At 39.0% G+C, this 15955-nt stretch overlaps 1 protein-coding gene across 5 annotated transcripts in view; it reads right to left on the bottom strand.

Annotated features, from left to right (window-relative positions):
• Positions 1 to 15955, bottom strand: part of LOC132492080 (contactin-associated protein-like 3) — a 154578-nt gene that overhangs the window by 51430 nt on the left and 87193 nt on the right. For all 5 annotated transcript variants that reach the window (XM_060101288.1, XM_060101289.1, XM_060101293.1 and 2 more), the window contains one exon: positions 1751 to 1857. In XM_060101288.1, coding sequence (XP_059957271.1) covers positions 1751 to 1857 — 107 coding nt within the window. The remainder of the gene's footprint in view (positions 1 to 1750; positions 1858 to 15955) is intronic.

Genomic DNA, 15955 nt, shown 5'->3' with positions numbered 1-15955 from the left:
ATGGTCTCGTGATCATTTATTTTGATTTGGCAATACCTCATCTTCATGTAGCTTACCAGTTAGATGATCCCAATAAAGTCAATTCAGTTATTAGACCCAATCATGGGGCACAAATGAAACACCCTACATATATATAACAGATATATATCTATATCTATATCTATATATATCTGTTAGTTTTAAAATCAGAGTTGTTTAGAATGATGTTTAGATCACAGTTACTGATAGCATTTTAGCAATATTTCTTACTCATTAATATTCAGTAGATATCTGCTTCATATAAGACACCTTGCTAAGTATGATGGAGGACACTCTAAGGAAGAGATCACCCCATTCTTAACTGTGACTTGGCCAAGTCACTTAGCCTCAAGTTTCCCAGATGTCCGGCTCTTTTCAAATGAAGACTTACCCTGGGAAATTCTCACCTGGCACTAGTACAGTAAATAGAGTTGCAGGTGGAATTGCTCTGGTTGAACTTATGGGATGTTTAGGGCATAAGTCACCTCCCTTTGTCTTCCAAGATGCTTTGAGTTCCTCTGTGGAACCTTCAGGGCTGAGGACCCAGGGCTCTCATCTCAACACCGACACCTGCCTCACTGGGATTCACTTCCCATAAAGACAAATTTATGTCAGTCCAAACTCTGCTTTTCTCCCATATGTGGAAATAAAATTAAATAATTCACAGGGAAGAGTTCTTAAAAGTGCGATGTATTCTCCCAGTAGGAGGGAATGTACATGGTGAGATCTGTGAATTTTCATTTCATGCTCTCTCTCTCTAAAGGCCCAGAGAGAGGGGTGCTACCAGAGAAGGGATTCCGAAATATCAGCAGTGACACACAAATAGGGAAAAACTAAAAGAAAAACATATACAAGAGCCAATAATTAGAAGACCATGGGCACTTCAGAGGCTCTGTCAGAAGCTAATGGATTAGCGGTCAATAAAGTTTTGTTAGCTTTAAAGTTGAAAGAATAATTCTTCAGAAAAGAGACTGGTGTTCTAGACAGAAGAAACACCACTAAGAGGAGATGGAGAGTGTGACCCTGGGTAAACAACCTAGCCTCTCTCGTTCCTCAGGTGTAAAATGTAGATAAAAATACATTTACCTCCTAGAGTTGTTTTGAGGATTAAAGGAGTTGAAACATGCAGAGAACTAGAATCGTGCAAGTACATGGCAAGTTCCAGTAAGTTCCATCATCATCATCATCATCACCACCACCATCATCATCAGAGAACATCAAGATTGCAACGGACCTAAGCATTTGTCTGGCTTGTCACTGATGTCTAGAAGCCCTACTGTGTTAGCTCCCATCCTGCACTTCTTCTGAGACTTTTCTTGTTTAATTTTATAAATATTGAGAATCCAGTAACTCATGCTTTTTACTTAGGCAGACAGGAGTTGAGAACTAAAATTGGATTCTGCTCAAGGAAGAGAATAAGATATAATATCATGAGTTCTAGATTTAATTTATACTTTGACTATATTTTATTTTCCTATACTTATTTTCCTTTGCCTATTATTTTTTTCTATCCTATGATATATGTATTTCTGTTAGCTGCCTTATCATCAATAGGAAATAAATTTGATTACAAATAAACCAGACAAAAATTAGTGTCTAAAATAATTATTTTTTGTTGTTGCTTTCTAGCACATGGTTGCACACACACACATATACACAAAATAATGGAAAGAAAAATAGAACTACATGGAAATCAGAACAGAAAGGAGAATGAATGAAGTGTGAGGCTTACAGGAATGGCAGGTTGCACCAGTGTAACCAGTGTGTGCGCAGTTGCAGAAGAAGGTGTCCCAGGACTGGGAACATTCACCTCCATGTTCACAATAGCTGGGCAAACACCTAGAAGAAGACAGACACAGCACTATTTCCCACAGCTGGTCATGATAAATGTGTATCTTAATATTAATATGTTGTAATGAAAGACAGATAAAAACAGTGACTTTATCAGAAAAATTTCAACATGAACAAAAGTTGTTGGGTCTGTCATCAAGGTTTCCAAATGTAATATCAATCATAGACTAAAAAATCCATTAGATGCTACCAACTGTCATGTATTTGTGACAGACAAATTTTCTACACATCTCATTATATCAGAAACTGTGTTTACTTTTTCACAAATAAGGCAAGATTAATTTCATACATGACAGGGATATAAATTGCTTGCAATGGCCATAGACAGCACATTTCCCATCCCTGCTTCCATGCCCTTGCAGTGTGACCTATAGATACTTCCATCAAAAAGTATAGCTTACTTCACCTTGAATCTGGGTTGGGCATATGACCTGCTTGGATCAATGAGGCATTAGCAAACTAATACAGCAGAGGCTAGAAAAGTGCTTGGGCAGTGGGCTTGCTCTCTTGCTGAGTTTTAAACCCTGAAAGCACAACCACATGAAGAAACCTGGGCTTGTTCAAGGTTGTCTAGTCACCCCTGTAGGTTCAAACCAAAGGACAAGTGAATGAGGGGATTATAAGTCAACCAGCTGCCAGCTGATCCCCCAGATGCATGAGAGAGCCCAGCAGCAAATATAGAATTGTGAGATAAACAAATTTGTTGTTGTTTTCAGCTACTAAGTTTTTTTTTTTTATTTTTTTTTTAATTTTATTTTTTTTTAATTTTTATTTATTTTTTATTATTTTTTTATTTTACAAATTTAATCAGTTATACATATACATATGTTCCCATATCCCCTCCCTTTTGCGTCTCCCTCCCACCCTCCCTATCCCACCCCTCCAGGCGGTCACAAAGAACTGGGCTGATCTCCCTGTGCTATGCGGCTGCTTCCCACTAGCTATCTACCTTACATTTGGTAGTGTATATATGTCCATGCCGCTCTTTCACTTTGTCACAGCTTACCCTTCCCCCTCCCCATATCCTCAAGTCCATGCTCTAGTAGGTCTGTGTCTTTATTCCTGTCTTACCCCTATGTTCTTGATGACATTTTTTTCTTAAATTCCATATATATGTGTCAGCATACAGTATTTGTCTTTCTCTTTCTGACTTACTTCACTCTGTATGACAGACTCTAGGTCCATCCACCTCATTACAAATAGCTCAATTTCATTTCTTTTTATGGCTGAGTAATATTCCATTGTATATATGTGCCACATCTTCTTTATCCATTCATCCGATGATGGACACTTAGGTTGTTTCCATCTCCGGGCTATTGTAAATAGGGCTGCTATGAACATTTTGGTACATGTCTCTTTTTGAATTATGGTTTTCTCAGGGTATATGCCCAGTAGTGGGATTGCTGGGTCATATGGTAGTTCTATTTGTAGTTTTTTAAGGAACCTCCATACCGTTCTCCATAGTGGCTGTACCAATTCACATTCCCACCAGCAGTGCAAGAGTGTTCCCTTTTTTCCACACCCTCTCCAGCATTTATTGTTTCTAGATTTTTTGATGATGGCCATTCTGACTGGTGTGAGATGATATCTCATTGTAGTTTTGATTTGCATTTCTCTAATGAGTAAAGATGTTGAGCATCCTTTCATGTGTTTGTTGGCTGTCTGTATATCTTCTGTGGAGAAATGTCTATTTAGGTCTTCTGCCCATTTTTGGATTGGGTTGTTTGTTTTTTTGCTATTGAGCTGCATGAGCTGCTTATAAATTTTGGAGATTAATCCTTTGTCAGTTGCTTCATTTGCAAATATTTTCTCCCATTCTGAGGGTTGTCTTTTGGTCTTGTTTATGGTTTCCTTTGCTGTGCAAAAGCTTTGAATTTTCATTAGGTCCCATGTGTTTATTTTTGTCTTTATTTCCATTTCTCTAGGAGGTGGGTCAAAAAGGATCTTGCTGTGATTTATGTCATAGAGTGTTCTGCCTATGTTTTCCTCTAGGAGTTTGATAGTGTCTGGCCTTACATTTAGGTCTTTAATCCATTTTGAGCTAATTTTTGTGTATGGTGTTAGGGAGTGATCTAATCTCATACTTTTACATGTCCCTGTCCAGTTTTCCCAGCACCACTTATTGAAGAGACTGTCCTTTCTCCACTGTACATTCCTGCCTCCTTTATCAAAGATAAGGTGACCATATGTCCGTGGGTTTATCTCTGGGCTTTCTATCCTGTTCCATTGATCTATCTTTCTGTTTTTGTGCCAGTACCATACTGTCTTGATTACTGTAGCTTTGTAGTATAGTCTGAAGTCAGGGAGCCTGATTCCTCCAGCTCCATTTTTCGTTCTCAAGATTGCTTTGGCTATTCGGGGTCTTTTGCGTTTCCATACAAATTGTGAAATTTTTTGTTCTAGTTCTGTGAAAAATGCCAGTGGTAGTTTGATAGGTATTGCATTGAATCTGTAGATTGCTTTGGGTAGTAGAGTCATTTTCACAATGTTGATTCTTCCAATCCAAGAACATGGTACATCTCTCCATCTATTTGTATCATCTTTAATTTCTTTCATCAGTGTCTTATAATTTTCTGCATACAGGTCTTTTGTCTCCTTAGGTAGGTTTATTCCTAGATATTTTATTCTTTTTGTTGCAATGGTAAATGGGAGTGTTTCCTTGATTTCACTTTCAGATTTTTCATCATTAGTATATAGGAATGCCAGAGATTTCTGTGCATTAATTTTGTATCCTGCAACTTTACCAAATTCATTGATTAGCTCTAGTAGTTTTCTGGTAGCATCTTTAGGATTCTCTATGTATAGTATCATGTCATCTGCAAACAGTGACAGCTTTACTTCTTCTTTTCCCATTTGGATTCCTTTTATTTCCTTTTCTTCTCTGATTGCTGTGGCTAAAACTTCCAAAACTATGTTGAATAAGAGTGGTGAGAGTGGGCAACCTTGTCTTGTTCCTGATCTTAGTGGAAATGGTTTCAGTTTTTCACCATTGAGGACGATGCTGGCTGTGGGTTTGTCATATATGGCCTTTATTATGTTGAGGAAAGTTCCCTCTATGCCTACTTTCTGCAGGGTTTTTATCATAAATGGGTGTTGAATTTTGTCAAAAGCTTTCTCTGCATCTATTGAGATGATCATATGGTTTTTCTCCTTCAACTGGTTAATATGGTGTATCACATTGATTGATTTGCGTATATTGAAGAATCCTTGCATTCCTGGAATAAACCCCACTTGATCATGGTGTATGATCCTTTTAATGTGCTGTTGGATTCTGTTTGCTAGTATTTTGTTGAGGATTTTTGCATCTATGTTCATCAGTGATATTGGCCTGTAGTTTTCTTTCTTTGTGACATCCTTGTCTGGTTTTGGTATCAAGGTGATGGTGGCCTCGTAGAATGAGTTTGGGAGTGTTCCTCCCTCTGCTATATTTTGGAAGAGTTTGAGAAGGATAGGTGTTAGCTCTTCTCTAAATGCTTGATAGAATTCGCCTGTGAAGCCATCTGGTCCTGGGCTTTTGTTTGTTGGAAGATTTTTAATCACAGTTTCAATTTCAGTGCTTGTGATTGGTCTATTCATATTTTCTATTTCTTCCTGAGTCAGTCTTGGCAGGTTGTGCATTTCTAAGAATTTGTCCATTTCTTCCAGGTTGTCCATTTTATTGGCATAGAGTTGCTTATAGTAATCTCTCATGATCTTTTGTATTTCTGCAGTGTCAGTTGTTACTTCTCCTTTTTCATTTCTAATTCTATTGATTTGAGTCTTCTCCCTTTTTTTCTTGATGAGTCTGGCTAATGGTTTATCAATTTTGTTTATCTTCTCAAAGAACCAGCTTTTAGTTTTATTGATCTTTGCTATCGTTTCTTTCATTTCTTTTTCATTTATTTCTGATCTGATTTTTATGATTTCTTTCCTTCTGCTAACTTTGGGATGTTTTTGTTCTTCTTTCTCTAATTGCTTTAGGTGCAAGGTTAGGTTGTTTATTCGAGATATTTCCTGTTTCTTAAGGTGGGATTGTATTGCCATAAACTTCCCTCTTACAACTGCTTTTGCTGCATCCCATAGGTTTTGGGTCGTCATGTCTCCATTGTCATTTGTTTCTAGGTATTTTTTAATTTCCTCTTTGATTTCTTCAGTGATCACTTCGTTATTAAGTAGTGTATTGTTTAGCCTCCATGTGTTTGTATGTTTTACAGCTCTTTTCCTGTAATTGATATCTAGTCTCATAGCATTGTGGTCAGAAAAGATACTTGATACAATTTCAATTTTCTTAAATTTACCAAGGCTTGATTTGTGACCCAAGATATGATCTATCCTGGAGAATGTTCCATGAGCACTTGAGAAAAATGTGTATTCTGTTGTTTTTGGATGGAATGTCCTATAAATATCAATTAAGTCCATCTTGTTTAATGTATCATTTAAAGCTTGTGTTTCCTTATTTATTTTCATTTTGGATGACCTGTCCATTGGTGAAAGTGGGGTGTTAAAGTCCCCTACTATGATTGTGTTACTGTCGATTTCTCCTTTTATGGCTGTTAATATTTCCCTTATGTATTGAGGTGCTCCTATGTTTGGTGCATAAATATTTACAATTGTTATATCTTCTTCTTGGATCGATCCCTTGATCATTATGTAGTGTCCTTCTTTGTCTCTTCTAGTAGTCTTTATTTTAAAGTCTATTTTGTCTGATATGAGAATTGCTACTCCAGCTTTCTTTTGGTTTCCATTTGCATGGAATATCTTTTTCCATCCCCTTACTTTCAGTCTGTATGTATCTCTAGGTCTGAAGTGGGTCTCTTGTAGACAGCATATATATGGGTCTTGTTTTTGTATCCATTCAGCCAGTCTGTGTCTTTTGGTGGGAGCATTTAGTCCATTTACATTTAAGGTAATTATTGATATGTATGTTCCTATTCCCATTTTCTTAATTGTTTTGGGTTCGTTATTGTAGTTCTTTTCCTTCTGTTGTGTTTCTTGCCTAGAGAAGTTCCTTTAGCATTTGTTGTAAAGCTGGTTTGGTGGTGCTGAACTCTCTCAGCTTTTGCTTGTCTGTAAAGGTTTTAATTTCTCCATCAAATCTGAATGAGATCCTTGCTGGGTAGAGTAATCTGGGTTGCAGGTTTTTCTCCTTCATCACTTTAATTATGTCCTGCCACTCCCTTCTGGCTTGTAGAGTTTCTGCTGAGAGATCAGCTGTTAACCTGATTGGGATTCCCTTGTGTGTTATTTGTTGTTTTTGCCTTGCTGCTTTTAATATGATTTCTTTGTGATTAATTTTTGACAGTTTGATTAATATGTGTCTTGGTGTATTTCTCCTTGGATTTATTCTGTATGGGACTCTCTGTGCCTCCTCGACTTGATTAACTATTTCCTTTCCCATATTAGGGAAGTTTTCAACTATAATCTCTTCAAATATTTTCTCAGTCCCTTTCTTTTTCTCTTCTTCTTCTGGAACCCCTATAATTTGAATGTTGGTGCGTTTAATGTTGTCCCAGAGGTCTCTGAGACTGTCCTCTGTTCTTTTCATTCTTTTTTCTTTATTTTGCTGTACAGCAGTTATTTCCACTATTTTATCTTCCACCTCACTTATCCGTTCTTCTGCCTCAGTTATTCTGCTATTGATCCCATCTAGAGTATTTTTTATTTCATTTATTGTGTTTTTAATCGATGCTTGATTCGTCTTTAGTTCTTCTAGGTCCTTGTTTACTGTTTCTTGCATTTTGTCTATTCTATTTCCAAGATTTTGGATCATCTTTACCATCATTATTCTGAATTCTTTTTCAGATAGACTGCCTATTACCTCTTCATTTGTTAGGTCTGGTGGGTTTTTATCTTGCTCCTTCTCCTGCTGTGTGTTTTTCTGTCTTCTCATTTTGCTTATGTTACTGTGTTTGGGGTCTCCTCTTTGCAGGCTGCAGGTTCGTAGTTCCCGTTGTTTTTGGTGTCTGTCCCCAGTGGCTAAGGTTGGTTTAGTGGGTTGTGTAGGCTTCTTGGTGGAGGGGACTACTGCCTGTGTTCTGGTGGATGAGGCTGGATCTTGTCTTTCTGGTGGGCAGGTCCACGTCTGGTGGTGTGTTTTGGGGTGTTTGTGGACTTTTTATGATTTGAGGCAGCCTCTCTGCTAATGGGTGGTGTTGTGTTCCTGTCTTGCTAGTTGTTTGGCATAGGGTGTCCAGCACTGTAGCTTGCTGGTCGTTGAGTGAAGCTGGGTGCTGGTGTTGAGATGGAGATCTCTGGAAGATTTTCGCTGTTTGATATTATGTGGAGCTGGGAGGTCTCTTGTGGACCAGTGTCCTGAAGTTGGCTCTCCCACCTCAGAGGCACAGCACTGACTCCTGGCTCCTCAATTTGGGATGATTTGTTGTCTATTCATGTATTCCACAGATGCAGGGTACATGAAGTTGATTGTGGAGCTTTAATCCGCTGCTTCTGAGGCTGCTGGGAGAGGTTTCCCTTTCTCTTCTTTGTTCTCACAGCTCCTGGGTCTCAGCTTTGGATTTGGCCCCGCCTCTGCGTGTAGGTCGCCGGAGGGCGTCTGTTCTTCGCTCAGACAGGACAGGGTTAAAGGAGCAGCCTCTTCGGGGACTCTGGCTCACTCAGGCCGGGCGGGAGGGAGGGGCACGGAGTGCGGGGCGAGCCTGCAGCGGCAGAGGTCGGCGTGACGTTTCACCAGCCCGAGGCGCGCCGTGCGTTCCCCCAGGGAAGCCGCCCCTGGATCCCGGGACCCCGGCAGTGGCAGGCTGCTCAGGCTCCCGGAAGGGCAGTGTGGACAGTGTCCTGCGCTCACACACAGGCTTCTTGGCGGCAGCAGCAGCAGCCCCAGCGTCCCACGCCCGTCTCTGGGCTCCGCGCTTTCAGCCGCGACTCGCGCCCGTCTCTGGAGCTCCTTTACGCGGCGCTCTTAATCCCCTCTCCTCGCGCAGCAGGAAACCAAGAGGGAAGAAAAAGTCTCCTGCCTCTTCGGCAGCTCCAGAGTTTTCCCGGACTCCCTCCCGGCTAGCTGTGGCACACTAGCCCCCTTCAGGCTGAGTTCTCACCGCCAGTACCAGTCCTCTCCCTGCGCTCTGACCGAAGCCCGAGCCTCAGCTCCAGAGCCGCCCGCCCTGGCGGGGGAGCAGACAAGCCTCTCGGGCTGGTGAGTGCCGCTCGGCACCGCTCCTCTGTGCGGGAATCTCTCTGCCCAGGTATGTGGGGAGTATGTGGGGAGTTTCTTGCCTTTTGGGAGGTCTGGGGTCTTCTGCCAGCGTTCAGTAGGTGTTCTGTAGGAGTTGTTGCACGTGTAGCTGTATTTCTGGTGTATCTGTGGGGAGGAAGGTGATCTCCGCCTGTTTTCAGCTACTAAGTTTTAAAGATAATTTATTGTGCAGCCAAAGCTAACTGATATATGTATACCACATTGTAATATGTTACCATGTTGACTTAGTACGTAAGGAAACATTTTAAAGAGAAGGAAGGAAGTCAGGAAAAAGGAGAAACTCTTTATCCATATAGCATCACAGTGCCAGGGGTTCTGAATGTCCTCTACTTTAGATCAGACTGATGATGCCTCTAGGAATTAGATTTAGAGATCACTTAAGACTGAGGGATTTATTGTTATTTCTTCCCCCACATAATTGAATAAACCACAAAATCACTCAGGTAAACCAAATAACCACTTACATCTCATGGACATTGTTACATCTCACTTTTTGAAATTGAAAGTGAGAGTTTAATGTTTGTTCATAAGATTAAAATTTTTAATTGCAAGAATGTTACTTAATTTTTTCATTATCAAAAATAAGTGCTATTCTCAACAAAATAATAGCAAATTGAATCCAAAAATGTATAAAAAATATATACAACATAATTGAGTGGAATTTATTCCAGGTATGCAAGGCTGCTCCAAAATTTGAAAAAAATAATTTGAAAATTAATATAATCTATCACATAAACAGGCTAAAGAAGAAAAACCCTTGGGTCACATAAATAGATGAAGAAGAAGTATTTGACAGAATCTAACACTGATTCATGATAAAACAAAAATAAAACCAACCAAACAAAAAACCTTGGCAAACTAGTAATAGAGAGGAACTTCCTCAACTTGATTAAACAAACAAACAAACAAAATATCCAAAACCCTACAGCAACATTATATTTAATGGTGAGAAACTAGATGCTTTCCTCTAAGTATGGGAACAAAGCAAAGATTTGCTCTCACCACTCTTATTCAAACATCATACTGGAAGTCTTAGCTAATGCAACAAGACAAGAAAAGGAATAAAAGGTACAAAGATTGGGAAAGAAGAAATAAAACCATCTTTGTTCACAGATGACATGACTGTCTATGTGGAAAATCTCAAATAATCAACAAAAAACTTCTGAAACTAATAAGTGATGATAGCAAAGCTGCAGGATTCTTTCTTATAAATGAACAATGAACAATTGAAATTAAAAATGAAAAACACAACACTTACATTAGCATTATCCAAAAAAATAGAATACTTAGACATAAATCTAACAAAACATATACAAGATCTATATGAGAAAAATTACAAAACTCTGATGAAGGATAAAAAAGAAAATCTAAATAAGTGGAGATATTCCATGTTCATGGATAGTAAGACTCAAAATTGGCAAGATTTCAGTTATTCCCAATTTGATCTATAGATTCAAGGGAATCTCAGTCAAAATCCCTGCAGGTAATTTTGTGGATATCAACAAACTGATCCTAAAGTTTATATGGAAAGGCAAAAGACCCAACAAAATATTGAAGAAGAAAAAAGTCAAAGGACTAATAACACTACTCAACTTCAAGACTTACATAGCTACAGAAACCAAGACAGTGTGGCACTGGCAAAAGAACAAATAGATTAATGGCACAGACTAGAAAGCCCAGAAATAGACTCACACAAAAATAATCAACTCATCTTTAACAAAGAAGCAAAGGCAACTCCCTGGAGAAAGGACAGTCTTTTCAACAAATAACTGCTGGAACAACTGGGTCTCCACATGCACAAAAAATAATAATATAAACACAGACTTTACATCTTTCTCAAAAATGAACTCAAACTAGATCTTAGACTTTTAAAATGTAAAATGCAAAACAGTTAAACTCTCAGAATATAACATAGGAGAAGATCTAGGTGACCTTGGTTTGGCAATGACTTTTCAGATACAGTCCACAAAAGAAAAAAATGATAATTTGGACTTCAGTAAAATTAAAAACTTCTTTTCTATGAATGACATTAAGAGAATGAAAAGATTAGCTACAGACTAATGGGTAACTTTTGCAAAACACATATCTAACAAAGGATTCGTATCTAAAATATAGGAAGAGCTCTTAAATTCAACAAAAAGGACATAACCAATTAAAACCCAGGGCAAAAGATCTGAACAGACACCTGGCCAAAGAAGGTATCAAGATTGCAAATAGGGCTTCCCTGGTGGCGCAGTGGTTGAGAGTCCGCCTGCCGATGTAGGAGACGCGGGTTCGTGCCCTGGTCCGGGAAGATCCCACATGCCACGGAGCGGCTGGGCCCGTGAGCCATGGCCACTGAGGCTGCACGTCCGGAGCCTGTGCTCCACAACGGGAAAGGCCACAACAGTGAGAGAGGCCCGCGTACCGCAAAAAAAAAAAAAAAAAAAAAAAGATTGCAAATAAAAATACAAAAAGCTTCCCAGCATCACAGGTCAGTAGAGAAATGCAAATTAAAGCAATACGATAACACTACAGACCTATTAGGATAGCAAACATCCAAAACACTGACAACACCAAATACTGGCAGGGATGCGGAACAACAGGAACTCTCACTGACTGTTGGTGGGAATGCAAAATGGAAGACAGTTTGGCAGTATCTCACAAAACTAAACATCTTCTTACTAAATGATCCAGCAATTGTACTCCTTGGTATTTACTCCAATGAGTTGAAAACTTACTTCCACACCAAAATCTGTACGTAAATGTTTACAGCAGCTTTATTAATTGCCCAAACCTGGAAGTAACCAAGATGTCCTTCAGTAGGTGAATGGATGAACTTGTGGTACAGAATATTATTTAGCACTAAAAACAAATGAGCTGTCCAGCCACAAAGGACATGGAAGAATCTTAAATGCATATTACAAAGTGAAAGGCTACGTAGAGCATGATTCCAACTACATGACATCCTGGAAATGGCAAAACTATGAAGAGAGTAAAAAGATCAGTGATTTCCAGGCCAGGGGTTGGGGGAAGGGAGGGGGATTGAGTAGGTGAAGCATGGGAGATTTTTAGGGCTGAGAAACTATTCTGTACGATACTGTAATGGTGAAGACATAACATTATGCATTTGTAAAACCCCATAGACCTGTTTAACACAAAGAGTGAACTTGTAAACTATGGACTTTGGTTAATAAGAATGTATCAATATCGGTTCATCAACTTTAATAAATGTACAACACTGATGCAAGATGTTAATAATACAGAAACTGTGTGAGAGGAGACTGGGAAGAGAGGAGATAAAGGGGAACTCTATACTTTCTGCAAACCTAAAACTGCTCTAAAAAATAAAGCCTATTAATTAAAAATGTTCATTGTGAGGGACTTAATACAGGCAAGTATATAAAACTAAAATGTATTCAAAATCTCACCTTAGAGAAATAAAATATGTGTGTATAGATTTATAAATTTATACATAATTTTATATAAATGTTATATTATTTTTCTATTACTGCCATAACAAACTACCACAAAGTGTATTAAGAAAAAGAGAGATTCACACCAATGATAGGATCTCTGCTTAGAAGACAGGACTGTATGAACATGTAGAAATACCCAGAGCACAACATACACCCCTGTTTCATTCCAGTCGGCTCCCTAACATCCACTTATCTGCAAATCAGAAAAGGTAAAACATATATACACTACCAAACATAAGGTAGATAGATAGTGGGAAGCAGCCGCATAGCACAGGGAGATCAGCTCGGTGCTTTGTGACTGTCTAGAGGGGTGGGATAGGGAGGGTGGGAGGGAGGGAGACGCAAGAAGGAAGGGATATGGGAACAGATGTATATGTATAACTGATTCACTTTGTTATAAAGCAGAAACTAATAAAAAAATAAAGAAAAGGTAAAACAATCATCATTAAAAGGAAAGTAGGAAAAACAAAAGATGAAAGGGAGCATCTGGCTATTTTATGATATTTTTTTCTCCTCTAATACTGCACAAATTACACTCCCAGACACTGAAATTCCAGTAGATCTAACCAAAGAACTATTTTGGTTTTCTTTGGAAAAATATGGAAAAATTTCAACTGTCAGTAAGAACTGGAAATAGGCAAACTCACTTTTACTTTAAAAAGAAATAAAATGATATATAATAGATTTTTTGAAATTTTTCCCGGATATGCTTATTTTTAATTTCTGACAAATTTCAGAACAGTTTGTCAACCTTAAGATTGTGAATTTCAAAATCAGTTTGGGCCAGTTGGGATTCACATGTGGAATAAATGGTGCCTGACTTATTTATCTTTCTGGGGAGGTTTATCAGGTGAATGCATAGGATGGGGCATCCATACCTCGAGAGTCAGCAAATTGCTATAACGGTCGAAGAACAGGACAGTCTATAGGAAAGTCACAGAGTATTAGGAGTGGTGGTATTTCAGATCATGTTACCTAAGAATCCCATTGGACTGAAAGGGTGGCTTGACCCAAGCAGGGCCCATCCCCTTTACCCCTCACTTGAACAAAGTAACTTCTTGCCTTTCTTTTTGACACGTTAGAACTCTCTAAAATCATACTAGAATAGATTCCATACTTTTTAACGCAGTGAAAATGACTGCTCTATGATAAAGAATATCATAGTTTACCTAGAAATGTTTTGGGATAAGATTTTTTTTTCATAAATAAGAACTTAAAGTTTGTGGTAATTAATTTTCTTCTAAATGTGTTATTTTCTATTAAAAAGAACCTCAAGATGTATGATGCACAATGTCACATTTAGCATCTAGAAGATTAATGTCGGGCCAAAGGCAGTGGAAGTGAGAAAAGTGACCCCATCAGCACCTTCCATGGCTGGGGATGCTCTAGACAGCAAACACCTGAGCCTAAAAGGAACCTGAAAAGAGCTATATAGCCTGAGTTACATGACATGAAATCCTAATGTCCAAAACCCAAAGGGTGTAAGACACGATCCCTCCTCACTGCTATCCCCTCCCCACAGCCTTGTCCCAAAGGACTGCGCTGCTTTCCCTATAAAGTGTCATCTGAGCCACAGGAAGACAGAGCGTCATGCACAAGTCCTTATATGGCTCAGGAAAGTTTCCTAAGTACCCCAGGATTTCAAACATCTTTTCAGCATTTGCAGTGTGAGGAATGCTGCTATGTATCATGAATTATTAATTCCTGTGCCCGATGGATAGAAGTTATAAAGCTAGCTGCATTTTAATAATAAATCTCAGATTCACTTGAGCACATCAGGACTTGCTCTGGGCAGGCAGAGTGGTGGGCTGGGTGGATGGCTGTGTACAGTGCACAGCGCACAAAGACAGCCCAGGTGTGAGTGTCTGCTTTGCGGTACTTTTAAGTGAATCTATTTCATGGTGCATTGGGCATGCAGTTAGTAGGTATGGACTAAAGGGTTGAGAAAAAATGAATATTTTTAGTATTAAGAAGAATGGAGAGTAAGGACATGTCTTTAGATGTTGAACCATAAAAAATTACAAGTAGTGACTATATAGGCCATCCAAAATGCCAATAGCTATTTTTATAACCACTTACAAAGTTGCCATGAGCCTCAATTTTTTTTTTTTTTTTTTTTTTTTTTTTTTTTTGCCGTACGCAGGCCTCTCACTGTTGTGGTCTCTCCCGTTGCGGAGCACAGGCTCTGGACGTGCAGGCTCAGCGGCCATGGCTCACGGGCCCAGCCGCTCCACGGCACGTGGGATCTTCCCGGACCGGGGCACGAACCTGTGTCCCCTGTGTCGGCAGGTGGACTCTCAACCACTGCGCCACCAGGGAAGCCCGAGCCTCAGTTTTATAGAAGATAACTTAATACCACAGATGTCTCCATAGACTGGTAGAGATATCTGAAAATCTTTTAAAATGTGAATTGGAAATTTTTCTATTTTGGTCACACACACACACACATACACACACACACACACAGACACGTTGGTTTTTTGTTTTAGTTTTGAAATAAAGACCTTTATGCACAAAGGGGCAACCTTTATGTGAGATAAATATTGTGATTACACACGTGCTGTGATGGAATTGTCCAAGCACTAAAATAACTTTCTGTGAGCTTCCTGACTGAAGTAACAACCAGGCTACTGGCAGTGAACTGTGACCTCCCACCCTCCTGACCCACTAAAAGCCATTCCCATGGGTGAGAGGATGTACTCTACCTCCAAGAGAGCATCTCTAACCCTCTCCCAATGCCAAAATTCAGGATGCCAGAGCTGGCTGCAATTATAACTTGCAGATGATGTTACACTTTCTATGCCAAAAAAAAATGTTTTATAATCGGAAAATTAGGGTTGAGAGTTTTGTCTAAATTCTTTAAATCATTTTATTTCCTCTACAAATGAATAGAATGTGAACATATGGCCATGGACATTTGCACTAAAGAACTCAAGTTCTTGTGAGTCAATATTTTACATACTGGGAATTTATGATCTTCTCATACACTGCTAGATTGCACTGTAACTTGTAGTTAATTGGACATGACAGGGAATTTCAATTAGTGTTAAATTTGGATTAGATTTACTCCACAAAGGACTCTGTGCAGTGTGAACTTTGGAAAGGTGCCTGTGTATGGATGTGTGAGGATGTCTGGAGTGTGTGTATTTATTCAACATGAACTTAATGCACTCTTACTGCAGAGAAGTCAGACATACCAGTCACAGAAAAAAACTTGAATGTGTGATGGTTAAGCCATCCCTTTTAGCCAAAATTACTTAAAAGTCAGACATGACTAACAAATAACTTCAGTAAAGTTGCAATGCTTAGCAATTTTAATATGCTATTGTTTTAAAGCTTTGCCTTTCTTGTCTTCTTCAGTGAAGTGGTACCATGTTCAGTATGTGGTAACTGAATTCTCTCCATTCTTTACTATGTTTCTGACATCACTAGAAAT

This window comes from Mesoplodon densirostris, chromosome 6 (genome assembly GCF_025265405.1).
Source record: "Mesoplodon densirostris isolate mMesDen1 chromosome 6, mMesDen1 primary haplotype, whole genome shotgun sequence".
NCBI lineage: Eukaryota > Metazoa > Chordata > Mammalia > Artiodactyla > Ziphiidae > Mesoplodon > Mesoplodon densirostris.
This window is presented reverse-complemented; position numbering and strand designations above follow the sequence as displayed.